General features: G+C 35.8%; 2 protein-coding genes and 1 pseudogene across 2 annotated transcripts; all 3 read right to left on the bottom strand.

Moving 5' to 3' along the window:
• Nucleotides 1-993: 993 nt before the first annotated feature.
• On the bottom strand, nucleotides 994-27,732 carry LOC116127339 (probable LRR receptor-like serine/threonine-protein kinase At1g05700). The gene is made up of 8 exons (XM_031412987.1): nucleotides 27,595-27,732; nucleotides 26,970-27,507; nucleotides 26,393-26,880; nucleotides 26,177-26,312; nucleotides 26,007-26,078; nucleotides 25,835-25,906; nucleotides 25,660-25,740; nucleotides 994-1,141 (listed from the first exon to the last, which is right to left on the bottom strand). Exons 1-8 carry the CDS (start codon nucleotides 27,668-27,670, stop codon nucleotides 994-996), a joined length of 1,611 nt encoding a protein of 536 aa, XP_031268847.1. The 5' UTR covers nucleotides 27,671-27,732.
• Nucleotides 8,644-18,419, bottom strand: LOC116127225 (annotated as a pseudogene).
• On the bottom strand, nucleotides 22,150-23,794 carry LOC116127223 (cysteine-rich receptor-like protein kinase 10). The gene is made up of 3 exons (XM_031412875.1): nucleotides 22,989-23,794; nucleotides 22,754-22,904; nucleotides 22,150-22,684 (listed from the first exon to the last, which is right to left on the bottom strand). Exons 1-3 carry the CDS (start codon nucleotides 23,075-23,077, stop codon nucleotides 22,376-22,378), a joined length of 549 nt encoding a protein of 182 aa, XP_031268735.1. The 5' UTR covers nucleotides 23,078-23,794; the 3' UTR covers nucleotides 22,150-22,375.
• Nucleotides 27,733-27,794: the final 62 nt, after the last annotated feature.

Raw genomic sequence — 27,794 nt, 5'->3', positions numbered from 1 at the left:
AGAGCGGCCCAAGCAGGTCTTCAGGCCCATTTATTTGTTTATTTTTTTCCCTTTTTCCCTTCTCCTTTAAGTTTTGGAGTAGAAAATTATTTTCATATGATAACGAAACAGTTTTAATAATCACCATGAATTTGTCAAAGTATAAAAAGATAGAGAGTTTTTAACATCTCAAGTTTATAGCCTGTAAAAGCAGAGGTTTACATAGTTCTTAGTAGATTATATACATTCCCATTACCCATTTTACAATTAAAGAGTAGAAAATTGTTAAAGCAATTTTCTTTTCACCTCTATAGTGGTCTCAATAACCAATTAAATTTGTAGTATGTTTATCTAGCTTCCATTTCCGAGATTGTTACAGTATTTATGGAACAATCTTCTACTTTTTTTCCATGATTTTCTGACTCTTCAATAGTATCATTTATATAAAACGCTGGTTGTTTTGGCGCAGGTAGAAGAAATGTTTCATTTGTGAGCATGGAAAAAACTTCTGGCATTGTGGGTCTGTCAATTGCCTAGTCTTGTACGCAAAGAGGCCCACGTGAAGGCATCTCAGTACTTGTTCAGGAGAGCAAGATTCATCCATTGTTGGATCCATCAGCTCCAAGCCTTTACCTTCATTCCACAGCTGCCATGCCTGAAACACAAGAAATATTCGAGGTTAGCTTTTATACCTTTATGAAAATTACACAATTTGATTAGAGAACTTACATATCCTACAAGATTGAGTGGACGCTCNATCGGCCCGTCGCCGCGGCGAAGAAACTTATGTCGCCGCGGCGAAACCGTCCAGAGAGTTTCACCCTTGGTTCAACCCATCTTCGCCGCGGCGAAGATCTTCTTCGCCCCGGCGAAGCTTGGTTCATTAAGATTCTTCTATTTTCAACCAAAATTCAGGGCAACATTCAACATAACATTCAATCCAACAATAATAACAAAAACCAACTCGATTAAGGGCGAAAGAGGAAACGATAACAACGTACCTCAAGCGGGGCGTTACATTTTAAGTCTCCAGAAAATAGCCAATCCAGCTAATAGTGTGAACAAGGAAGCAAATGATGCTACAACTGGAACAACTACTTTTTTCTTCTTCCTTTTCTTGCCGCATGAAACTGATGCGCAAAGATTTGGATTGCCTTCCACACTTCAATTAAACACCAATGAGAACAAATGTGAGAGTTGGGAATTTAGATCAGGTATTACATAAAGGCAATACTACACTTACAACCTAATCTTACAACCCCCAGGTGATAGCTCCCAGTTTTTTGCTAATGAATTTCCCAAAATTCAAAACTCATTAGCAAAAAACTAGGAGCTGCCATGTAGAGATTGTGAGAGAGAGTTTGTGAGATTAGATTGTAATACTTAAGCAGGCACTCGTAGAAAATGGAGGCTCACTCTATGACTTCTATAAAAAAAAATATAACTCTATTTCTAGGATTATTATTGGAAACAAAAGATTCTAAGGGAATTTGTCAAATTTTGGATCCAACCAATTAGATATATAGTTCATTTTGGGTTCATATACTGGCAAATATTAAATTATTATATTTAGGTTTCATGGAAATGTCTTTCACCTAAAATACATCACTTAATTCCTTAACTCGTTAACTTGACGAGGTGGGATGTGACAGTATTGAACAAATTTATTGATATGGCATAAGAGTTTTGGACAAAATGCCTTACTGATATGGAAGCCTTTTGTGATCTTTCAATAAGTTCAACTGGTACTGAACCTGTGAGCATATTTCCACTTAAGTTTCTGCAAAAGTCATACTGAAATGTGAATTAGTCCTTAGCTTTAATATCAAGAAACATGCCATTTCAGTTTAATTATCCCAAGATATCAACTTACAAGGCCTTCAAGAATGGCAGGTGAGACAGAAACTCGGGCACTGATCCAGTCAAACTATGTTTGATAAGTCCTTGACATAAGACTAGATCACTTTTTGGAGTGCATCAAATTTAACTTCATCTTTAAATATGTTGATAGCACCGAAGCATAATGAGACTAAGATTATACTTATAGGTGTTGTATCATTGTAAGATTGGATATGTAAGGAGGTATTTCACCAATTAGTCCATTTGAAGATAAACTCCTAAATTGATGTCCATTAATTTGATTAACAAAAGAGTTAAAAAATAAATAATATAAACTAAAAAGTCATTTAGAATATGTTCTTGCCAATCTTTTATCTTATACACTAACTTGATATTCTTGATAGCATCAGCTGATGTTTCCATATGTAAGTATTCAAAAATTGTTGACAAAGCAAAAAGAAACAGAGGTGAACTGAATTTTTGGGAAAATTTTGACTAACTTTTTATTGAATAGCTATTCTCTTATATACAAGCTACAGGTAGCTAGCAACTCTAGTTACATTGAGCTAAAGTCAGCTAATCAAAACTAAGAACTAACCAACTAATTAACTAAATAACTTACAACCTGTTTTGACTAATATACCCTTATATTTTGCAATACTCCCCCTCAAGTTGGAGGGTGGTAAAGATCCAGCCCCCACAACTTATACAATAGATGATAATGAAGATGCTTGCCTGGCTATTCAGATGAGGAGATGTGAGCAGTGTTGATGAGTCATTTCTTAAGCTGAGTCAATGTCAATGTGTTTGGTCCTTTCATAGAACATGGGGTTGGAAGCAATGTGGTTGGCTGCTTGATTGTCACAATGTAGAGTAATAGGAAGCAAACTAGAAAGACAAAGTTCTTTGAGTAGTTGAACTATCCAAATGATTTCACATACCATAGATGCCATAGCCTTGTATTCAGCCTCTGAAGAAGACTTGGAAATGGTGGCCTGACGTTTAGATTTCTAGGAAATCAATGAAGAACCAAGGAACACAAAAAATTCAATAATGGATTTTCTAGTCATCAAACAAGACCTCCAATTAGAGTCACTATAAGCTGATAGATTCAAAGTGTTGGTAGCAGGGAAAAATAAGCCTAAATCTGGAGCTAATTTCACATATTTTACCACCTTGAGAGTTGCTGTCATATGAGATTGCTTGGGTTAGTGCATGAATTGACTTAATATGCTTACTGAATAGCTAAGATCAGGCCTGGTCATGCACAAATATAAAAGCTCTCCTACCAATCTTTGATAGACAAAAGGGTTAGCAAGTAAAGGATAACTACCAGAAGGACTGTCATATGCTGTCGAAGTAAGTTTCAAGTTGGACTCCATTGGGAGTGCAGATGACTTTGAGCCAGACAAACCAGATTCAAAGATTAATTCAAGTGCATATTTTCTCTGACATAGGCTGATTCCTTTAGAAGATCGAGCCACTTCAAGGCCCAAGAAATATCTCAATACTCCCAGGTCTTTCATTTAAATTTGGACTTGAGCAACTCCTTAGTTTGATCAATCATGGCTTGATTATCTCCAGTTATCACAATGTCATCTACATAGACTAATAATATGACAATATGAGATTGATCCCTTCTAAGAAACAATGAATACTCTGACTTGGACTGCTGGAACCCTTCATCCAAAAGGGTTGTGGTCAGTTTGTGATTCCAGGCTTTACAAGACTGTTTTAAGTCATATAGGGACTTATGAAGCCAGCATACAGAGTTCTGCCCCTCTGCTTTGTCTAGCCCTGGGGCAATGTCTTATAAATCTCTTCTTACAAATCACCTTGCAAGAATGCATTATCAACATCTAGTTGGAAAAGGGGCCAATTATTCATGGAAGCCAAGGCCAAAATACTCCTAACTGTGACCATTTTCACAATTAGAGAAAAAGTCTCTGCATAATCAATACCTGCATGTTGTGTATAACCCTTAGCAATCAAACGTGCCGTGTACCTTTCCAATGTACCATCAACCTTGTATTTGAGTTTATAAATCCATTTATAATCAATAGGGACCTTACTAGGAGGCAAGGGCACTAAAGACAAGGTTCGGTTATGCTCTAAGGCCTAGATTTCCTTATCCATGGCTGTTATCCGATTCAGGTCCTTAGAAGTTTGGGAAAAGCTAGTGGATTCAACCAAGGATAGTTTGGATAAAAAGGCCTTATAGGAGGGTGACACAATATCATAAGAAACAAAATCAGCAATGGGATATCTGGAAAGATAAGTTGAAGAATTTTGAGGGAGTGTAGGACAAATAAAATCATGAGTCCAAATGGGAGGATGAGACTATCAGTTAGACCTTCTAAGAATAGAAGAAACAGGAGGATTAACAAGAGAAGACGGACCTGAAGGTGTAGGAACAAACTCTAGAAAAAGAGGTGAAGGAGATATAATGGGAACAACATGAGTTGGAGGATCTGATGTCTGGACAATAGGGGAAAATTTGTATGAAGAAGGGGACTTATCTGTCTCCAGAACTAGGAAATCAGATACAGGAGGAAAAAGGAGCTTGGGAAGATTTAGGTAAAGCAAAAGGAAAGATGTTTTCATAGAACACAGCATCTCAGATCACCAGGATGATATGAGAGAATAAATTGTAGAGAATATAGCCCTTTTGTGTAAGAGAATATCCTAAGAAACCAGTAGGAATAGCTCTAGGGGATAATTTGTCCTTAGAAGGAAGGATTGATGCATACGCCAAATATCCAAAAACCCTTAAATGATCTAGTGAAGGAGGTTTTGAGAAAAATGCTTCAAAAGGAGACAAACCTTTGAGAACAAGTGTTGGGAGTCTATTAATAATGTAGACTATAGTTTGAACATAATAACCCCAAAAATGAGTGGGAATGTGAGACTGAACTTTCAATGCCCTAGCAACCTCTAGGATGCGTCTATGTTTTCTCTCAATAATGCCATTTTGTTAAGGAGAATATGGACAAGAACTCTGATGTATAATTCCCTTACTAACCAAAAGGTCATGACAATCCTTATTAAATAATTCTAAACCATTATCACTTCTAATACATTTAGGAACCAAGTGGCATTGTGTTTGGACCATTTGAAGAAAGTGTTTGAGGGTGGTAAAGGTATCAGACTTGAATTGCATGAGAAACAACCAAGTGACCCCAGAATGATCATCAACTGTTGTGAGAAAGTATCGGGCATTCCCATGAGTAAGTGTTTAATATGGCCCCTACACATCCATTTGTAACAAACCAAAATTATGCTTAGAATGTGAGGTGCTATGAGGAAAGGGTAACCTGGTTGGTTTAGGTAGAGGACACATAGGACAATGGAAAGAAAGTAAGTCAGTGTGTGCAATGGACTTAGACAATCTAGGATGAACAAGAGACAAAGTTGAATAAGACACATGTCCTAACCTTTGATGCCATAATGCAAATTTGTGAGATAAAGATGTAGTCATAAGTGAAACAAGAAAAATAGGCCTTTTATTCAATTGCAAATAAGGAGATACAACTTGTGATGAATGTAAAACATTACAAGCAGTTTTATTCAATTTTCCTAGAGCTAATATAAGGGATGAAATTGACAATTTTGGATCATCAAAGTAAAGACCTTGACTATGCTTACCAATCCACTTCAACTTGTCATTGCAAAGATCCTGAATGAGGCAAAAATCAAGATAGAAAGTAATGAAACAATTGTTAGATACAGTAAGTTTTGAAATAGAAAGTAAATTGTGATAAAAGTCCGAGACATGCAAGACATTTGATAAATGAAGGTTATTGTCCAGAACAACAACCAATCCTACATTTTCAACATAAGTTTTTGTTCCATTCGGTAAACCTACAAGGTATTTGGAAGAGGGTTCTATGCCAGTGGGACATTTTAGGATAGACTGTTTAAAGTCATGTGATCAGTTGCTCCAATATCAATTATCCAATTATTGTTATCAAAATAGGACAATAAGGCCATAGTATTACCTGCAAGATTTGCAGCTGGAGGGAAAGCATTCTCTTTTCCCAGCAATTGAAGGATTTGGTTATATTGTTCAGCAGTCAGAATTAGACCAATTGTTGTATTAGTGTTTCTAATACCCGGTTTCCCAGCATCTAACGACTCAGAGCTCTATACTTGATAAGCTGAGGCTTTTGACTTAGAATTCATCTTTCCCTTTGTGAATTGATAGTCAGGTGGATATCTATTCAACTTATAGCAGGTTTCATGTTTATGTCCAGGGATGTGACAAAACTCACACTCGATATATGGGTTTTTTCCTTATACTTTTGTCCCTGACTTTGCCCTTTACCGTTTCCATTATTGTGAGCATAAAGTGCAGTAGTCACTTCTGAATTCAAATTCATTCTAGCCAGACTCTCATCCTGATTGACAACAGAATAAGCTTGTTTCACTGTCGATAAAGGGTTCATAAGTAGGATTTGACTTTGAACCACGGATTAGGAATCATTCAACCCCATCAAAAACTGTAATAATTTTTGTTGATTCAAATGCTCTAAATAGGCCTTTGATGAAGAGCTATCAGGTGTAGGTAAGCTTACCAAGGAATCAAGCTCATCCCAAAGTGATTTGAGCTTGTTATAGTAAATGGCTACGGCGGTGGTTCCTTGTGTTAGATTCACAATTTCCCGATGAAGAGCAAACACCCTAGTTTCGTTCACTCTGTGGTATTGTTCTGTCAAATCTTGCCAGACTTGAGCAGCACTTGTTGAATAGACTATTCCATTAAAAATTTCCTTTGAAATCGAATTAAAAGATCTATGCAAGGACCAATGAATTACACTTCTTCCATTGTGGAATCAACTGAGAGTATACTGATGACTTAGTGCATGTGCCTTTAACAAACCCTAGCTTGTTCTTGGCGCAGAGAGAGAGACCGTCATTGCTCTGTTTGAAATGCCGTAATTCTTAGAACCAATGAGCTGTTTCGAAACCAATACAAAGCTTGGTGTGTCCGATGGATGTACATAAAGAGGTGAGTTGGAGTCCATTGAGGGAACATTTACTTCTTCTGTCAAATTCGCCAAAACAGCTATTAGATTTTATGAACTCGAGCCGAATCAATTAGAAGCTGTGAAATCCAAGAATGAAAAGAGAAATTGATAAACTCGAAGCTTCTTCGACCTCGTCTGAGATGCAAAATGGGTTCTAATTGATCCGAATCTTGATCAAGAAGTGGAAGTTTTGGTGCTCTGATACCACGTTGAAAGAGCAAAAAGAAACAGAGGTGAACTGAATTTTGGGGAAAATTTCGACTAACTTTTTATTGAATAGCCGTTCTCTTATATATAAGCTACAGGTAGTAACTCTAGTTACATTGAGCTGAAGTCAACTAATCAAAACTGACAACTAACCAACTAATTAACCAAATAACTTACAACCTGTTTTGACTAATATACCCCTATATTTGCAATAAAAATGTTTAATACAGACAGTGAAATGCATATATTTCTAATTCGGAAGAGCTTACCATCTACTTGGTCGGTTTCTAACTGTGCAAAATCTTTCACTAAATAAAATTCGACACCGTTGAGAATTGGAGGGAGGGTTGAATCTTCAGTTCTAGTGATTAAAATCTCACATTGTCCTCCGATAAAGTCTGAAGGATTGTAAAAAGAGGTCCTGTACAAGTAAGATGGAGAAACAGGGTCAGACGAGAAATTTCCATTCAAATCTCCATTCAAAGCAATATTGAATCTTCTTGACTGATTGGCTGGGAGAACTTCAAGTTCCGCAAAGTGCGTGTACCCATAAATCGTGGAAGTCGAATCCTCAGGTGTAAAAGAGTTTTAATAGGTCACTTGCATTTCTTGGTGTCCCGGCACTCTTCATCACAATTTGTGGAGGCTGAAAATCATTATCAGCATCAACTGTTGAATTGTTAGTTAATTGTTCCCAGTTGGGATCGTTATACGGTACCCTTCTTCGATAAAAAACACCATCCGGATACCTGCAGGATTATTAAATTTTTCTTTCTAGATAAGCATAGAGTGAATGAATTGATCTTAACATTGTAGACAATTGTTTTCACTTAGCTCACCTGAGTATGCAACGATTAAAAGCGACCCAGATTGAGTTACATAAGTGTTATTTTTCAGGGGCCTGAATTCTAAAGATGAAATCAATGGTGTCCTAGAACCTGTATTCACCAGACAGACATCAAAATAATTCGATCCCTAGGCATTAAGTATCTAGAGAAAGACTTCTATTGTAAGGGTTGATTCGTTGACTTTGGCTATAACATTAAGTATACCTTGAAAAGACTTCTATCGTAAGGGTGACTGATTTAATTATTTACATTTGACCTGATCTTCCTCATTCAGGATTTACAAAATATGACTAATTCCCTGAGGAATGTCTTAAAGGAGGTGATGTAGACAACATAAACATATTTATAACAGTATATTTGCCGTTGAGCCCAATAACCATAACCTTAGTCCAGGTTGCAAAATTAGCCCAACTATAACACCCATTGGCCCATCTAAAAACTGGACGAATTTTCATTCAGGTTCCCATAAATAGAGAACGCTGATTGGAAATGGAAAAAAGAGAACAGCGAAAACTTTCAGATGTGTACTGGACCTGAAAATTGTGTGCAACATATATTTGCCATCCGCCCAGTATTCAATTTTCAGATTTTAGCAGAATATTTGAAGTTGTCTGATTTTGACATGGTTGATTATTAATTTCCCAAAAGGTTATAACGAATTCTGACTAGTTTCCAATAATTATAAGCTGAGAGCTTCTAATTTCTAATAATACAGACTCCAATTAATCTGACATTGATGATGAAATACTTATAACAGTATATTTGCTGTTATAATACAATTTAGGATTCGTACATTAACTGCAATATAAGCAATGCTGCTTTCTCCTCAAAGCACGAAATATAAAATTGAAGCCAAAAGAAGGTCTAATCGGGCCACACTATACATAAATAGTACTAAAGCAGGACATATATTGAGAAAGCAGTACTACTTTGTTGTGAGATATGATTCAGCATGGTCATCTGAATTGTACAATTCAATAGAATCTTTTGATTCAATGTCATTGTCCACCTTCTTACGAGCTATCTCCATTGCCAAACACTCATTCAATTCGATCACTACTTTAGTCATGGTTGGCCTTTTGGTGGCAGTTGGAGATATACAAGCCATTGCTATTTCTACAGCTTTCCGAACAGAGTTAATGTCGAAGTCACCCTGTAATCTTGGATCTACTATGTTTTTAATATCCGCCTTTGCAAGCATGAAACTCACCCATTGACTGATGTGAGTTCTCTCTTGGGATTTCTCAATCACAGGTTTGCATGTCATTAACTCTAAGAGAACCACTCCAAAGCTATATACATCACTTTTTTCAGTCAACCTATCCGATATATAATACCTGCAGGGGCAGCATGCATGGATTCATTTTGTGCTAATTTCCAATATATTAAGAACAAAAATTTCTTTCATGCCAATTAATGCTTATCCAATAACAATGTACTTACTCAGGGTCAAGGTAACCAGGTGTTCCAGCAACTGTGGTTGAGACATGAGTTCCACCTTCAATTGGAAATATTCTGGAAAGGCCAAAATCAGATAATTTGGCTTGGAAATTTTCATTCAACAAAATGTTTGTGGATTTAACATCTTTATGGACTATGGGTGGCTTACAACCACTATGCAGATACTCCAATCCTACATTTCGAGTTCAATACATATTAGTTCATTTAGTTACTAACTTAGGAAATACAGAGATTTTTAACAAAAATTGGTGGAAATAAAAAAATTACATATCTGATAATTCCAACCTTGTGCCGCCTCTACTGCTATCCGAAGTCTCCCTTCCCAACTAAAGATATTTGCATCATCTTGTGCTGCAGGACAAAGATAAAGCACCTTAAACTCGTAAATTAATTTGAAATATCAAAGGAGAATGATCTATGCTATTGTGAAGGAACAACAGACCTAAGAGATGTGTTTCCAAGTTTCCATTAGCCATGAACTCATAAATAAGCCCCATGTTTATGCCCTCATCGCAATACCCAACAAGAGTTGTCAAATTTTTATGATGAACTCTCATTAGAAGTTTGACCTGTGAAGAACCAACGCAAATTAGTACCATGCAAATACGAAGAAGTAGAAAATCTTTCTGTACAAGTTACTTTTTATTTATACCTCAGCTTGAAACTGCTTATACCCTTGAACTGATGATGGAGAGAGCATCTTTACAGCTACTTGAGTATCATCTAAGTATCCGTGGTAACTGTTCCAAATCCTCCTTTCCCAACTGCCCTGTCAAAGTTGTTGGTAATCGTCACCAGATCAGAATATGAAAACCTTAGATTTCTTAACTCCAACGACCCATTCCTCTTCCCAACTGCAAAGAAATAATTATTAATTATAATGACTTCAATAAGCAATGAAATTGGGATTACGTGACAATTGATTGGACTACATGTAGCGGTATTTGTACCTTGATGTCTTGTTTTAAGGTTCCATAAAATAGCCATTGCAGTTAATAGCAGTGAGAATGACAGAGCTGCTGCTAGTACTGGAACAATATAATTGTTTTTCTCTGTGCAAGAAGCTTCAGGACAAAGTTTTGGATTCCTGTCCACGCTGAATCAAAACCAAAAGGTGATGTTAACAACAATTAGGGCTCCAAATTGAACGAATAGAGACAACAACAGAAACAAAATATAATAGTAAAACAAAACAAACAGTAAACAAAGAAAATAATAAGTGCATTTACCCTGGTTCACCAATGTGGCTACGTCCAGCTGAGTCAATATTATTGCAATATGTCTCACCTCTCTCGTTACAATGAATGAATTGCTCTCACACCCATAACAAAAAAAATTATGTTTATATCTAGGTTTAGAGATTAAACCTATTTTACAAGGATTCTTATTCCTAAGCCCAACCTAAAAGGAATTAATAACTTAAAAGAAATCCTACACGGTTATACATGGAAAAGCCCAAAATCGCCTACGGGCCTGGGCGCTGCACTTAGATTCTTAAGATGTAACGCTCTAGCCTTGTTCAGTGATGAATTCATTCTTAAGGCAAACCATATTTCAGTGGAACTTTTACACTTTGATACATATCCAAACATGCTTTCGGAAATTGATCCCAAGAGCCAGCTTTAGAAACTTATCGGTCGTTTTCCACATTATAGGTAGGATCAATTGTTCATTTACTTGATTAAGCTACCACTATTCGACCTAAATCTTGAGCAATTTCAAAGTCAGTGATGATTAGAGGTGGGGACGTGCAATCTACCAATAGATGATCCTCAAGTTCGTGTGAACCAACGGTGGATAGTACTTGAACTCCAAAAAGGTTTGCTTTGAGTGAGTTCAGGATTGATGACTTGTAAACTAGTGGCAGAGCTGATGCAGTTCGATTTGTTGACTGGTTCAATAATTTGTTTGAATTGTTGAGTCACACAGTAAGCTTTGAAGGATTCGCCATTGACGCAAGTTAGTGGCTTTGATACCATGTACACAAGATGACTACTGAAGTAGAGCAAAGAAAGAACAAGAAAATGGGCAGTATTCAATTTCTTGGTTTCTTGAAACACTAATAAAGAGTATACAAGTTACTGTTATTTAGTGCAGTTCAATAGCTACTTCAGTGCTTAGCTGATTCTTTTCTACAAACACAACGTACTACCTTAACTATATTTTTACATAACGACACACTTTGATTCATTTAGAAGGGTATTAATCTATTTTGGTCAATAGCATAAACAAGTGGGAATTAAACCATAGGGACTAATTCTAACCCTTCGAAATGAAAATCGTCTACAACCATAACATCTTGTTCATTTGTCAGCAATTATGGAATTCTTTCATCTGAAATATCTCAAGGGTATTGAGAATTGGGAAGTGTTGACTTCTCAGATTTGATTGAGAACTCATGTTTTCTTCACTTTGGATGGAGTGGTGTATGCAGTGTATGTAGTCAATAAATAGGAATAACCATCACCACTTCCTTCCATTGATATAGAGGCCAGTATACCAGTCTGGTTGGCTTGGTTTCTTCTACCTCAGCAAATACACTAAAAATGATATTGTAGCTTGGTGTATACAGTGTACTGTATGTAGTCAAGTAAATAGGAATATATTGTAGCTTGTAATGCATAATCAACGAATTTCCCACCACGTGCGATAAAAATTGATAGAGAAAAATTCTCATAAAAAATACGTTGATTGGTTGTATAATGACGGTGGTACCTAGTGGTATTATTGAAAATTATGGTTGTAGTTTTAATTAAAAGAATAATATCTGAATGATGATGAACCATTCTTTGATCAGAGTTCATTTGGAATTGACCCTGTTAGGTTGTTTTCTAGGGACGACAATTGCCTTGCGGGGACAGTTCCACCTTGTCCCTGCCTCATTTAAGGAGGGGATTTAAAGTAAAATTTCAGGGATGAGCGAGATGGAGATGAAAACCCACTTCTAACTGATTTCCGAGAGGGATAGGATGTCAATCCCCATCCACCCTGGTCTAGGGATGTATACGAGCCGAGTATCTCGGTACTCGAGCTCAATTCGTGATGAATAATAACAGCTCGACTTGAGCCAAGCTTGGTCGAGCTTCAATATTGGTTTTCGAGCTCGAGCTCACGAGTATTAAGGTGTCCTCCAGCTTGAGACAGAGTCCTACATAATTTAAAATCCTTCACAATAACAACTCGTTTATGCTCGTGAGCCTGACAAGCTGAGCTTAGCCTAGATCAAACCGGCTCGATACTATCACAAGCTACTCGAGCTCGAGCTCGGCTTGACTGGCTTCGAGTTGAATTCGAGCTTTCGACGAGCTGAGCTCGTAGCTCGCGAGCTACTCGGCTCGTGTCTCATCCCTACCCTGGCCTATCGTCGATCCCCGAATAAATTAATTATTAAATAAATTTGATCAATTTAATTATAAAAAATTTAAGAATGTCCTAAAAAATAAAATAAAGTAACTTACACAAGGAAAACTCAATTTTGTAAACTATTAGTGAGATTGAGTCTTTATTATTAATGAGTATTCATATTTCATTTAATTATATTAAATTTTTTTTTTCTCTATATATTTGTTTCATTTTACTTATTATATTTTGTTAATCTGTGTAGCTTTTAAGTGTTGAATTTCATTTTTTCACTTTTATAAACAAAATATAACAAAAATTAATATTGAAATTGGTGATCATGGAATATCGTTAAAAATTAAAAATTCTTTTTTTTCAGAATTAGGTCCCCACGGGATTCCTACCCCCTTCAAGAATCCCCATCCCGTCCCCATATTGTTCGAATCGAGGATCGGGATGGGATGATGTCCTACCTTGACCCATCCTCGATTGTCATCCCTATTGTTTCCTTCTAAGTTTTTGTAGAGTCATAAAAATTATATATAAACTGCATTGGTTTTGTTTCAATTAACTTATTGGACCCTCAAGGATGACAATTGAGTCGTTAGAAAATCAGGCACTGGTCTTGTCAAACTATTATTTGTAAGTCCCTGAGATTGTGATGAAAATTTAATATTAAATCAAATTGCTTGTAAAAAGTTCATCAATCAATTTTTTAGACTCATAAGATAATTAGTGATTGATCCTTCCAATATTTGTGTAGTTGAGACTGAACTGGTGCTCGGTCCAATCACTTCACTTGAAGATAATTTTTCTGATTACATGCAAATATACTAGGAAGGAAGAGTTGAAATTATGTAACGAGATTAATTAGTGTCATGAAATTTTTAATGAAATAAGTTTCCATAGTGTTGGAGGATGCATTTGAAGTGGAAAAAAACCTTAAGCCCAATACCCATAACCTTATCCCAGACTGTCAACTTAGCTCAATTAAAACATGCACCCATTGCCCAGCAAAAAGCTGGCCGAAGTTTTGTTCAGAGGCCCATAGATGGAGAACACTTATTGCAAATGGAAGGGAAAAGAGAGAGCAATTAATCCGATATATGCAGGAATTACTCATTACATATAACATGTTTGTAATGATTCATAGCTACATTCCATTTTATTCTCATATTAAAGAGTTCAACTACATATATTATATAGATAACCTTCCATGGAAATAATTGTGAAGATCAACTGATCATTCAATAGACTCTTTTGATTCAGTCTCATTGCTTACCTTCTTACGAGCCATCTACTTGCTAAAGTAGTTCAATTGATCACAATTTGATTCATGGTTGGCCTGTTTGCGAGTGGAGAATACAAGCCATTGCTATTTCTATAGCTTCTGCACAGAGTTAAGTTGAAGTCCCCTGAATCTTGGATCTATATTTTTTATATCCGCCTTGGCAAGCATAAAACTCACCCATGACTATTGAGTCTTGTCACTATTTTTTTCAATCACGGTTTGCTTGATTACTCAAGAGACAACCCAAAGCTAACACATCTTTTTTTCAGTCAACCTGTTTGATATATATACCTGCAGACCATAATACATGACTTGGGCGCTTTGTAGGAATGAAATTGATGGTACTTTTGTATTCTAGAGATTATAGTTCTAATAAGAATAAGGTTATACTTACTCAGGGTCAAGGTATCCAGGGGTGCCAACGATAGTCGTGGACACATGAGTTCCACCTTCGGCTGAAAAATTCGAGAAAGGCCAAAATCAGCTAATTTGGCCTGAAAATTTCATTCAGCAGGATTTGTTGATTTCACATCTCTGTGGAATATGGGTGGTTTACAGCCATTGTGGGATACTCAATCCTACATTTCAAATCAAACTCTTTACATTAAACAAATTACAAGCATAAAGAAAAGAATGTAAAACATGATGAAAAGAAAAAAAATTGTAAACTATATACTTCCTAACCTTGTGCTGCCTCTACTGCTATTTTATGTCTCCCTTCCCAACTCAGATATCCTCATTATCTCTCATCAATAGTATAAGCATCTTTGTTTATTTACTAATTAAGACCTTGGATTAATCTCTTCATCCTAAAAAGTCTCTCAAGGTAATAGCGTCTAAACTGCTATGTACGTTTTATTAAACAACCTAAGAGATGTTTTTCTAATTTCCCATTAGCCATGAATCATAGATCGCCCCATGTTTATGCCCTCATCGCAATAACCAACATTTTGTCAGGTTTTTGTGATGTACTCTCATAAGAAGTTCGATCTGTAAAGATAAAGCCAACTAATTATTCTCAAAATAACAAAGTTAAAAAATAATGAGCAAGTACATTCAAATACCTCAGCTTGAAACTGCTTATACCTTGACTGAAGATGGAAGAAGCATCTTCACGCTACTATTGTCATCAAGTATCCTGGTAAACTGTTCCAATCCTCCTTTCCCATACCGTCTCAAAGTTTGTTGGTAATCTTCACACATCAGAGTAAGAGAACCTTCGATTTTTCAGCTCCAGTGACCTGTTATTATGAAATCTGAAGAAAACTTCGGATTTAATAAGCACAAATTCAAAGTTTGAAAGTGTGTTCTAAAACTAAATAATTATTAGTGGCTTTTTTACCTTGTTTTCTCCTTTTGAAGCCCCATAAAGTAGCAATTACAGTTAAAGAGGACGCAAATGAAACAGCTGCTGCTATAACGGAATAATAAACTTGTTCTTTGCACAAGAGCTTCAGGACAAAGATCTGGATTTTCCTGCACACTGAATCATCATGACAATATGAAGAAATTCAAAAATAAAAGTCCATTACAATTTTGATATTCAACTTTTGACAGAAAATAAACCTTAGGGATAGCAAATTTTCTTCTGTCTTTCCAAGAGTCCAGCTGGAATTGAACCTTCGAGTTTGTTTCTAGTCAAGTTTCTGAAAAAAAAAAAAAAAAAAAAAAAAAAGTATTAAAAATTATTCCCTGTTTTCCCTAAACCAAGAAAATTTTGTTATTAGGCCATAATCCTGATGAAGCAACTTACAGCTCTTTCAAGTACGGTAACTGTAATAGAAAATCAGGTACTGGGCCGGTCAAATTATTGTTTGATAAGTCCCTGAAATTGTAATTGAAATGTTAAGCTGAATTATTGGTCCACTTGATTACAGGTTTATGTGAGATTTGAGATTCTTACAGAATTTGTATTGACGTGAGCTTGGATATGTCAGGGGATATCTCGCCCTCTATTCCACTCGACGAGAAATTCCTGCTTGTCAATAACCATTCTTACATGCATAATCTTCTTAACATTATGTCCAGTCAAGTGTTTTTTAAAAGCGCAGACTTACAGTGATATGATCCTGGGGGGATTATAATTATCGTAGCTGCACTTAAGACCTTGCCACAAGTACTCCGGTGGGGCGCACGGATCTCCTTGCCAATTTGGTCTTTTCACTCCATATGTCAACTTGATATTCGTGATGGCATCAACTAATATTTTTTTTACAAGCATAAAGTTATTAAAGTGGGCTTGGATAGAACTCAAGCCCGAAAGCTAGCTAAGAAATGAGAGAATCCAATAATTTATATACACCGTAACAGCCCACTATTTGGGCGATGTGAGACAAATTCAACTTTAATACCCTTCCTCACGCTCGGCGTGCAAGGCTGAGTTTAGCCCACTATTTGGGCGATGTAAGACAAATTCAACTTCAATACTCTCCCTCACGCTTGGCATGCAAGGCAAGGTCCAAACTCATCATCACCCCAACCAAAAAGGGGAGAGAAACAAACGTGGCTCTGATACATGGTAAAATGTGCTTGAATAGAACTCACTCCCAAAAGCTAGTGCAAGGGAGGAGAGAGTTCAATTACTTAAATACACCATAACAACTCATATTGGGGCGATGCAGGACAAATTCAACTTCAATAACCTCCCTCACGCTCAGCGTGCAAGGCCGAGTCCAAATCCATCATCATCCCAACTAAAGAGAGGAGTGAAACAAACGTGACTCTAATGCCATGATAATGCCGAGTGTGAGAGAGGGTATTGAAGTTGAATTTGTTCCTCATTGCCCCAGTAGTGAACTGCTATGGTATATATAAATGGTTGAACTTTCTTCTCTCTTGAGTTAGCTTTTGGGAGTGAGTTCTATCCAAGTCCACTTTATCTAAATTAAGGACTATAATAACTATGAGTAAGTCTGAACAAAAATGTCTGTCTAGTAGAATTTACATACCATCTTGCTGGTCAGTTAGCAATTGCAGGAATTCTTTTTCACGATATATTTCCAAGGCGTTGAGGATGGGCGGTAGTGTTGAATTATCAGTTTTGTTGATAGATATCACATTTTTTTCTTCACTTATCAAGGGTAATAGTGTATATATAGCCATTGAGTATAAGTATTGAGGGAAATCTTCTTCGCCAAGCAACCTTCCATTTGCATAGAATTTCGTTTCTCTAACCTGGTTTTCCTGGTTGTCTTGAATTTCTGCTACATAGAAGTAGACATAATATCGGGAATCTGGCTCCTTAGTCTCCCAACTGAACTGCAAGGAATCGCTACCAGTTTCTGGTATAATGGCAGTCTGCATGACCGCAGATGGTGGTTGGAAAATGTCGCGAGTGTCGATAGTGTGTGAGTTATGTATTGGTGTCCAGTTGTCGCTGTTGTAGGGCGACCATATGCGGTCATAAATGTCATCTCGGTACCTGCATCATGAAAATGAGTATAAATTTATTAAAGAGAATAAACTAAATAAAGAAAAGCAGCACTTAATCAGGGGGTGTTGAGTCGTAACGCTTCATAAGGAACGACTGAAACATAAAAGGTAACAAGTTAAAAGACAAGTTAAAAGCTTCAAATTATTAAATCCTTGTGGCTGATATAAAACGTTTCACCTGATCGTTTGATTGGTAATTGAACCCACATCCCACCTCCTATAGAGCAGTAGTGGTCCTGATTGAGTTTGATAAGTTGAATTACTCAAAGGCCTTAATTCCAACACTGATATGAAAGGTGTTCCAGAGCCTGTGTTTTCAAGACAAACATACACATTCTTTCTCTGGGGAATATACACGATCTCCTTGGTAACAATGGTAGATGCATCTGCCAATTCCACCGAATCCCACTCATCAGCTCCAAGAATGAGATTAAAATTAGGTACTTTATCTTTGCCATCATAATTTCCATACATGAATCTTGCTCTAATCAAAAACTTAATTTCGCCAAGAGCAGTTTTCAAGGTGTAACAATTTTTTTTGCCCTCTGGGAAGCTTCTCACATTCAAGAACTGTTGTTCAAGGGTAATACTCTTGTATTCAGATGAGATATTATTAGCAACACCAGTCTCTATGAAGGTTGCATCTGAAGTGTAATTTAAGCCTGTCACCTTGTCGGTATAGCCAAAATTTTCTGGTAACCCACAATCGATGCTAATAAAGCCTGGAATATATGCGGATATATACACAAAGAGAAAACAAATCTAATTACATGGTTGGCAAAATAACAATATAACTAAACTTCATACTTAAAAAAGGGGTGGAGTTACTAAACCTGATTGACTCTGGGCGTGAACCAGGACGACTCTGAGAGCAGCTATATATATGCATGCACAGACGATCAACTTCTTTAACATCTCCATTGTCAATTCGGTTTCTTCCTGTCTATTGCAGTAATTTGTGATGCTATACGAAAGACCATAACGATGAACAATATATAATAGCAATATCAGTCAATTTTTCTACTAACTAGTCAACTCATTATATAATTCTACTTAAATTAAATTTTAGTACCGTGTGGAATTTCCAGGGGCACTTGCAGTATTTAAAAATTCAATTGTAATAGTTTGTAATTTATATAAAAGGACAATTAGGACAAGGACATTAGCCAATAAGAAGGGAAAGTAATCGCCAACCTGATCCCTGAGAAAGTACTCTTGAAAACGGCCTCTATGGTAGCGGTTGATTCATTGACTCTGGCTTTCAGCTGGTCTTCCTTGGTTACAATTTAGAAAATATGAAGGATTCTCTAAGGATATGTCTTAAATATGGCTAATAATAGGAGTTGGACAATACTAATTAAATATCATAAATTAAATATATCAAGTTAATTAATTTTCCACAAGTTAAATGAATTTGTCTCCGGAAAAATAACTGGTCCTAAAGCTGAAAGGCATGACAATGGCCGACTGATGTGAAATACATGCAAAAACAGAATTTTGACGCTCAAGTCAATGAGAAAAAGCTAAAAATTCTGCTTTCCGAATAATGTGGTGGGTTTTGTTTTTTCTCTTGTTAATTGATTCTACACGCAACTATTATAACATATTTGATATTACTTAATTATACTCAGGCTCTCCATCACAAATTTCTCAACGAATAGATATTTTCTAGTGTGAAGCTCTTTGACATTCAAAAGTTTGTTTTAGGTTCTCCTCAAGTATCAATCATCTAAATTCCATCTATGTATAACAGTGCAAACTAAAATCTGTAAGTTAGCCCTAGCACTTAAATCAATAAATGAAACTCAAACAAGAGTAATTTATGAGATGATTATACAAGCATTTTTTGTTCCTCGGATTCGGTTTTAGATTTCACTTTTCTTAAAAACGTCTTATTAATTTAAAATAACCCAAAACTCATAAGTAAAGATGTGATAAGTGTAACAATTTCTGGACCCTTCAAGGAAGCTTAAGGTTGTAGAATTGTTGTTCCATGGTATCATTTTTGTATTCCGGTAACACACTATATGTTACACCAGTCTCAATGAAGGTTGCACTGGAAACATAATTGCTGCCTGTTTCAAATCTGTATAGGGTGAATATTCCGGGATTCCACAATCAATGCTGATAAAACCTGAGAGGCATAAAGACACAAAAATTAACACAGAAGTATAGTTAGAGGATACACACAATAAGAGAAATTGTACAAATGAATGAACAGATGATCAAATTCTTTAAAATCCCCACTGCCAATTCGGTTCGGCGAATCTACAGTTTTCACCCGTGGTTACATAAATTGTAACTTCCCACCCAATTTTGAACTTTGATAGATTAAATTTTCCTTTGATCAGGTTTGACTAGTCAAATACTTTTTTAGCACTTATTTTAATAATGAGTAAATTAATAAATTACTTTTTAACCCTCAAATTAATAGAACTAGTAAAATAAATCAACTTCTTTTCAAATTTATTTCAATAATATCTTCTTCTTCTTCACAGTGGCCAGATCTCGACAGCCAAATTTGGTCGTCGGGATCTTCTTCTTCTTCTTCTTCTTCTTCTTCTTCTTCTCTCTCTCTCTCTCTCTCCCCACCTTTTTCTCTTGCTTTCTCCTTCCCTCTTCTTCGTAGCGACTAGATCTCAGCAGCTAGATTTGGCCATTGCCACCTCTTTGTCCGCCTCTTTCTCTCCTCTTTTTTCTCGCCTTCTTTCTCCTTATCTCTTCTTACCTCTTTCTCTCTTCTCTTTTCTCTTTCTCTTTCTCCTTTCCTCTTCTCTATGGCTGCCAGATCTGAACTTGCTGGTGGTGGTGGTGGTGATGGTGATGGGGTTGGAGCCAAGAAGAAGGGTTGGGTTGTGAGAAAATTTTGAGATGTGGAGGGTTATTTTGAAATTTTACTGATTTGGGGGATTGAGAGAAATTAGCGTTAACTATTTTAGGATAGAAAGACCTAAATACCATTTTAAATGCTAAAGTTAATGTTTGAAATTTAAAATTAGGTGGGAATTTGCAATTTATGAAACCACGGGTGGGAACTGTGGATTCGCCAAACTTTGGGTGGGTAAATGTCATTGCACTTGCGGAATTCTCGAACCAACTGTATTTTTTTGTAATTAAAACAGATGATTGAGCAGTGTTGAAAAAGGCTATAAGAAGACTACTCTTGAGAAAGGCTTATATGGCCAGTGTTGATTCATAGACTTTCTCTTCCTTGGTTGAAAATATGAATCATTGTAGTAATTCTAGAAAAAAATAAATAAATAAAAAATTTCTCGCACAAACTAACTTAACATTAACACTTCTTCGTAATTTTAACATCATCTTTTTTCATGTTCTAATATATTTTTAATTATGATTTTTACTTATCTAATCATACTTTACCATATCTTTTCTATAATACTGTTTTTAGTCTTAATCAATTTCTAATTTTAAAAACTTTATCCTATTATTTATGTTTTAGATACTACTGAATATATTCTAATTAAGTATGAAGATTAATAAGAAAATTTATTTATTCAATAGCTTTTTGTCAATCAACTAATATCATGAAGAGTGATTTTTTAGTACGGATTTTAGAACTTCAATTTCTACAAATTAATTTAATTAATCATTTTAGTCAACAAAGGATGTGTATGCATGTGTATCATATAATAGTTGCCGACACCAAGTCAGTACTATCAATATCACCAAATTTATGAAGTTAATTAATTTTCTACAACCGCTTGTTCTTGGAAGAAATTGTCTCCCCAGGAATTGCCTCGTAATGAAGATGAAAGGGACGAGATGGGCCAGAGTCATGTGATACACATAAAAGCGCCTAAATTTTCTGCTTTTCGAGAGATGTGACGCTAGCCAGAATTTTCTGGCCACAATCTATGCTAATACTACTAAATCCCGCTGGTAGATATTAGGATAAACAAAGAGAAAATCTGATTACTAATAAGTGAATGACAATTTGATTAAAATTTACTTGATTCTGGGCGTGAACCAGGACTTTATAGGAGTTGTAAAAATATATGCAAAGCACAGATGGTCGACTTCTTTAGCATCTCCACTGCCAATTCGGTTTCTTTTTGTGTATAGTACAATTTACAAAGGGGAATAATATGTTATAGGAATATTAGTCAATTTTTCCAGTTAGTAGTCTGAGCAAGTGGCTACTGGAAATCAGAATTGTTGAAACCATAGCCAAGACACACAATAATAAAAGTAGAAAAATAACAGAGGACAACCGGTTTACCCTGGTTCGTTCCAATAAATGAATTTTGTCAAGCATTCAAATATAGTATTTTATTGAGTTTCAGAAATTTGTAGAATACAATAATAAAAAGTATGACTTTTCCCTTTTTTTTTTTTTTAAGGTAAACCTGGTAATTACCTCTCCCGCAACTGTTAAAGAGCTTGTCATCTGGCCACAAAAAGAAAGGTGGTTTTTCAATAATACAAATAATCTCATTTGGGCTTACCTGATCTAATCCAAACGAGGCCCAAATATTTGTAAATTAATTCTAAACCCAATTATTGAATGGGTTTACCATCAATGCCTTCATATGAACCATATCCGACAATAATAATATTATTCCATTTTATTAAATTTTAGTTCGTACGTGGAATTTTCAGGTGGCACTTGCAGAATTTATAAATTCGATTGTATTATACTGATATAAAAATGTAAGCGTACTGGAGACAAGGACATTAGCCTATTAGACGAAAAGTCAATCGCTAAACTGATCCCCGGGAATTATCTTGAAGAACACTTCTATGATAACCTTAATAATTTGATACTCCAGTTACACAGAAGCCCAAAAATGTGATAAATTGCAATGGCATATATGATATACATGAGTATGAGTTAAGGAAGCATTCATTCTTTGGATTAGATCAGATGAATGCTTAGGTGTGTGTCTGCCTTTACTTTGCACTGATACTAGATAAGTAAATTACCACTAAGTTTATCTAGCATCCATCACGGAGATTGTTACATTATTAATGTAACAATCTTCAACGCTTTTTCCAGGATTTTCTGGCTCTTCAATAGTATCATTGGTATAAAACGTTGGTTGTTTTGGTGCAGGTAGAAGCATAGTTTCATTTGTGAGCATGGATATGACTTCTGGCATTTTGGGTCTGTCAATTGCTTGGTCTTGTATGCACAAGAGACCCACATGAAGGCATCTCAGTACTTCATCAGAAGAGCAAGACTCATCCATTGTTCGATCTCTCAGCTCGTAGCCTTTACCTTCATTCCACAGTTGCCATGCTTGAAACACAAGTGATCGAGGTTAGATCTTATACCTTTATGAAAATTACATAATTTTTGGAGAACTTACATATCCTACAAGATTGAGTGCATGCTCTGTGTGATAGCAACCACTGTTCTTCTTGCCACTCACAATCTCTAATACTAAAACTCCAAAGCTATATACATCTGTTTTTATTGAGACAATACCATTTATGGCATACTCCAGGGACATATAGCCACTGTAAAAAGTAAACATCAGTATTAGTTACAGAAAAAAGGAACACACTCGATGTTTTTTTGTTGTAAATTTACCATATACTTACTATGTCCCAACAATTCTATTTGTATTTGCTATAGATTCATTCACCCCAAAGATTCTAGCCATACCAAAATCAGATATTTTTGGATTCATTTGATCATCTAGTAAAATGTTGCTGGCTTTCAAGTCTCTGTGAATCACTCTTAATCTTGAGTATTTATGTAGATAAATAAGTCCTTGAGCAATTCCTTCAATTATGTCGAACCGTTTCTTCCAGTTTAATAGTGTCTTTTTGTGAGAATCTATCACAAAACAACAAATAAAAAATGAGTAGATTAGTGTTTAGTGAGAAACTCAAGTTGAAAAATCTTGATTTCTGGAGAAAGCTACCGAAAATGAAGAAGTCCAAGCTTTTGTTAGGCATGTACTCATAGACTAAAATCCTTTCTTCTTCCTGAAGAGAACATCCTAAAAGTCTAACAAGATTAGTATGCTGGAGTTTTGCAATGAGCTTAGCCTCATTCTGAAACTCTTCTATTCCTTGGTTAAAATTTCTTGAGAGCCTCTTTACTGCTATTTCTTGCCCACCAGGTAATATTCCCTGAAATGAAAACTCTATGAAAATTGCTTCTTACGCAACTTCTATCAATAAAGATCATAAGCACAGTTTTACCTTATAAACTACACCAAAACCACCCTTTCCCAGCACATTTGTAGTTGAGAAATTGTTTGTAGCAGCAGCAATGGTTTGAAAATTAAATATATTTAGTTCATCCTTCATGTTCTGATTATTTTCTTGTGTTGTTACATTGCTACATGTTGTGAGAGGTTGAATGTCGTCTCCAAGCTCATGTAATAGCTTCTTTTGGTTGTTGTTAGGGCCAAAAATTGTCTTGGGCTTGACGAGGTCCAATAACGAAATAAACATGTCACGGCCCAAGGCCTCAACCCAATCTCGATTGGGCCTATGCTTAAAATCACCTTGCGACCTACCTATTCTATGAGTTGGGCTATCTTATAAGTTAAGCTAAACTGGGTTTCAGCCCATTAGCCTGCAACAGTCTATAAATAGGAATCAGAATCCCATTCTATTTCCTCTTCTACTAAGATTTCAAATCTTACTCAAACTATTAAACTTGATCTGATAAGGTCAAGAAATCACATCTCTTTCATGATAGGGATTATCTCCCAAAATAGGACTTAGTGTCCTACCAAGATTCCAACTCTTATTTAAACTATTAAACTTAATCTAATAAGGTCAAGAAATCATATTTCTTTCTTGATAGGGATTATCTCCCAAAAAAGAGGACTCAATGTCCTACTAGGATTCTAACCCCTTGGGTTCACTATAAAAATGAGGGCAATCTCCCACAGTTGGGGGACACTACTCAAAACCATCTATTTGCTCCTAAGTTCTTGCTCCCAAGAACCCGACGCCTCCGCCGTAGTCCTAGCCTCCGACAAGACTCCTGGTCTAGCGGATTGTCAATGGCCTCAATCTCACGGGATCAAACCTTATTTTCATGACGGTAGATTTTTTGCATCTACAGTTGCTTATGCTCTCCACTAAATCAGATACATAGAAAGACATTCTAATTACCATAATTGATGATTGATAATCATATTTATTTGTTCAAGCTAGCTGGTTTCACCTTTTGCCTTGCATGTTCTCCATATCGAATAGCATAAGTAGCAGAACAGGGGAACCAATAGAGCTGCTCCTACTATAATTAATGATAACCACCACTTGTCCTCTGCATTGAAAATTTTTCATTACTTCATTTGATTTACCATAGCAAAGAGTACATTTAAGGATTCAGATTTGATTAGAAAAAATAAAGAAAAGAAAATCAAGATACAGATGCGAAAAGTATCGACGAAATGATATTTTCTAAGTTTCATCTTTAATAAAAAAAATAAAAAAAATAAAGGTGTTTGTACCTCTGTTTCTTCTTTTAAAGCTCCACAAAATAGCCATTACAATTGAGAAGGCAGAAGTTGAAACAATTAAAATCTCTTTTCTCTGTGCAAGAAGCTTCAGAACAAAGATTTGGATTTCCGTCTACACTGAATTAAAATCAAAAGGTGATTTTAACAACAATCTAGGGCTCCAGATCATGCGAATCCGATGCTCTTACACATAATTGCAATTTTTTTTTTTTGGCATTTAATTAATAGATCATCTCGGCTGGTTTCAGAACAATAAAATGGAGGCTTACTCTGTTTTTTGGGCCATCTGCAGGCCCATGCCCAAAGTGAACATCCCAAGGATTGACCAGGTTTTTATTTACTTTTTTTATATTTTTAAAACTTTTAGATTTATTATAATACAATAATACAAATTAATGATTGTATCTTATAAAATTAAGTAAATTCTTAGCTTAGAAATTAAGAAAAAAATTCAAAAAATAACATAGCAGATAAATAAATAAAGTTAAGAACATTACGTATGTGTAACATTACTCGATAATGACAATTAAATCACTCTATGACTTTTATTAAAATAAAAACAAAAATTCCAAGGGTATTTGTCAAATTTTGGATCCAACCAATTAGATATAGTCCATTTTTCAGTTTATATACCGACATAGATACAAGTTTATATTTGGGTTTCACGCAAATGTCTTTCACCCAAAATACATCACTTAATTCCATAGTTCGTTAACTCGACGAGGTGGGATGTGACAGTATTGGACAAATTTATTGATATGGCATGAGAGTTTTGGACAAAATACCTTAATGATATGGAACCCTTTTGTGATCTTTCAGTAAGTTCAACTGGTACTGAACCTGTGAGCATATTTCCACTTAAGTTTCTGCAAAAATCATACCAGAAATGTGAATTAGTTCTTAGCTTTAATATCAAGAAACATGCCATTTCAGTTTAAATATCCCAAGATATCAACTTACAAGGTCTTCAAGAATGGCAGCTGAGACAGAAACTCGGGCACTGATCCAGTCAAACTATTGTTTGATAAGTCCCTACATAAGAATAGATAATTTTTTGGAGTGCATCAAATTTAACTTCATCTTTAAAAATGTTGACAGCACCGAAGCATAATGAGACTGAGATTATGCTTACAGGTGTTGTATCATTGTAAGATTGGATATGTGAGGAGGTATCTCACCAGTCAGTCCATTTGAAGATAAATTCCTAAATTGATGTCCATTAATTTGATTAACAAAAGAGTCAAAAAATAAATAAATAAATAAAAAGTCACATAGAATATGTTCTTGAATACATGAACTTACAGAGAAATAATTCTTGGAGGATTACTACCATTGAAGCTGCAATCAAGGCCATCCCACAAGTATTCTTGAGGGGCACAGGGATCTCCTTGCCAATCTTTTATCTTATACAATGACTTGATATTCTTGATAGCATCAGCTGATGTTTCCATATGTAAGTATTCAAAAATGTTTATACAGACAGTGAAATGCATATATTTCTAATTCGGAAGAGCTTACCATCTACTTGGTCGGTTTCTGACTGTGCGAAATCTTTCACTAGATAAAATTCGACAGCGTTGAGAATTGGAGGGAGGGTTGAATCTTCAGTTTTAGTGATTAAAATATCACAGTGTCCTCCGATAAAGACTGAAGGAAAGTGAAAAGTGGTCGCGCACGTGTAACATGGAGAAATCGGTTCAGACGAGAAATTTCCATTCAAACCTCCATTCAAAGAAATATTGAATCTTCTTGACTGATTTTCTGAGAGATATTCAATTTCCGCAAAGTGCATGTACACATAAAGCTGGGAAGTCGAATCCGGGGTGCTTAAAGAGAATTGTAAGGGGTCACTTGCAATTTTTGGTGTACCAGCACTCTCTAACACAATTTGTGGAGGCTTATAATCAGTATTACTATCAACATCATAGATATAAACAACAGATAATTGTTTCCAGTCAGGATTGTTATATGCCATCCATACCCGATCGAAAACATCATCAGGATACCTGCAGGAATATTTTCTTTCTATTTAAGCATAGAGTGAATAGATCTCAAAATTGTTAACCAAAATATTGTGACGTAAATGGCTCATCACCTGATTGTTCGATTTGTAGTTGGTTGAACGTTCATCCTTTTATACAACATAAGCGATCCGGATTGAGTTACGTAAGTGGTACTTCTCAGGGGCCTGAATTCTAAAGATGAAATAAATGGTGTCCCGGAACCTGTATTTACCAGACAGACGTCAATATAATTCGATGGCGAAACATGTATGATCTCCTTAAATATGGAGGTAGAAACATCGCCAAGAACCACAGAATCCCACAGATTAACTCCCAGGTACAAATCAAATGACTTCGGTGGTGTAACTTTTTCATCATAATTTCCATAAAAGAAGTACGCTCTCATCAAATATCTACCGTGTTCCGTAACTTTTACATGGTAACAGTTTTTGGAACCTTCAGGAAAGCTTCTGAGAGTCCATAACGGTTTTTCAAGACTATCTGATTGATACGATAGTGCTACACTGCTGCTTATCCCAGTTTCTACGAAGCTTGCATCGGAAACGTAATAAAGGCCAGTTTGTGAATCAGTGTAGTTTGAGTTTGCTCCGCAATCTATGCTGATGAATCCTGGAAAGAAGAGAAAAATTATTATCTATTTCTCACTTACATTTTCTGTGATAATCAAATATTACAAAAGATTCGGAAATGCAATACCTGGTTCCTGAGCATGGACCAGCAGAAGTATAAGAGCACAAGCAGCTAGAAATGCTCTGAATAGTAACATCTCCATTTCCAATTTCAGTTTCTTCTTCTGTGTCTCATACAGTTCAAAATGCTCTGAATACTATATTATAGGATGCTCAATTAATTTTTCTATTAAGTACTCTAAGCATGCTGTTAGTTTTATGAGTGGA

Source organism: Pistacia vera, unplaced genomic scaffold, assembly GCF_008641045.1.
Source record: "Pistacia vera cultivar Batoury unplaced genomic scaffold, PisVer_v2 Contig190, whole genome shotgun sequence".
Taxonomy (NCBI): Eukaryota; Viridiplantae; Streptophyta; class Magnoliopsida; order Sapindales; family Anacardiaceae; genus Pistacia; species Pistacia vera.
Note: the sequence above shows the minus strand (reverse complement) of the source record. Positions and strands in the feature narration are given on the sequence as shown.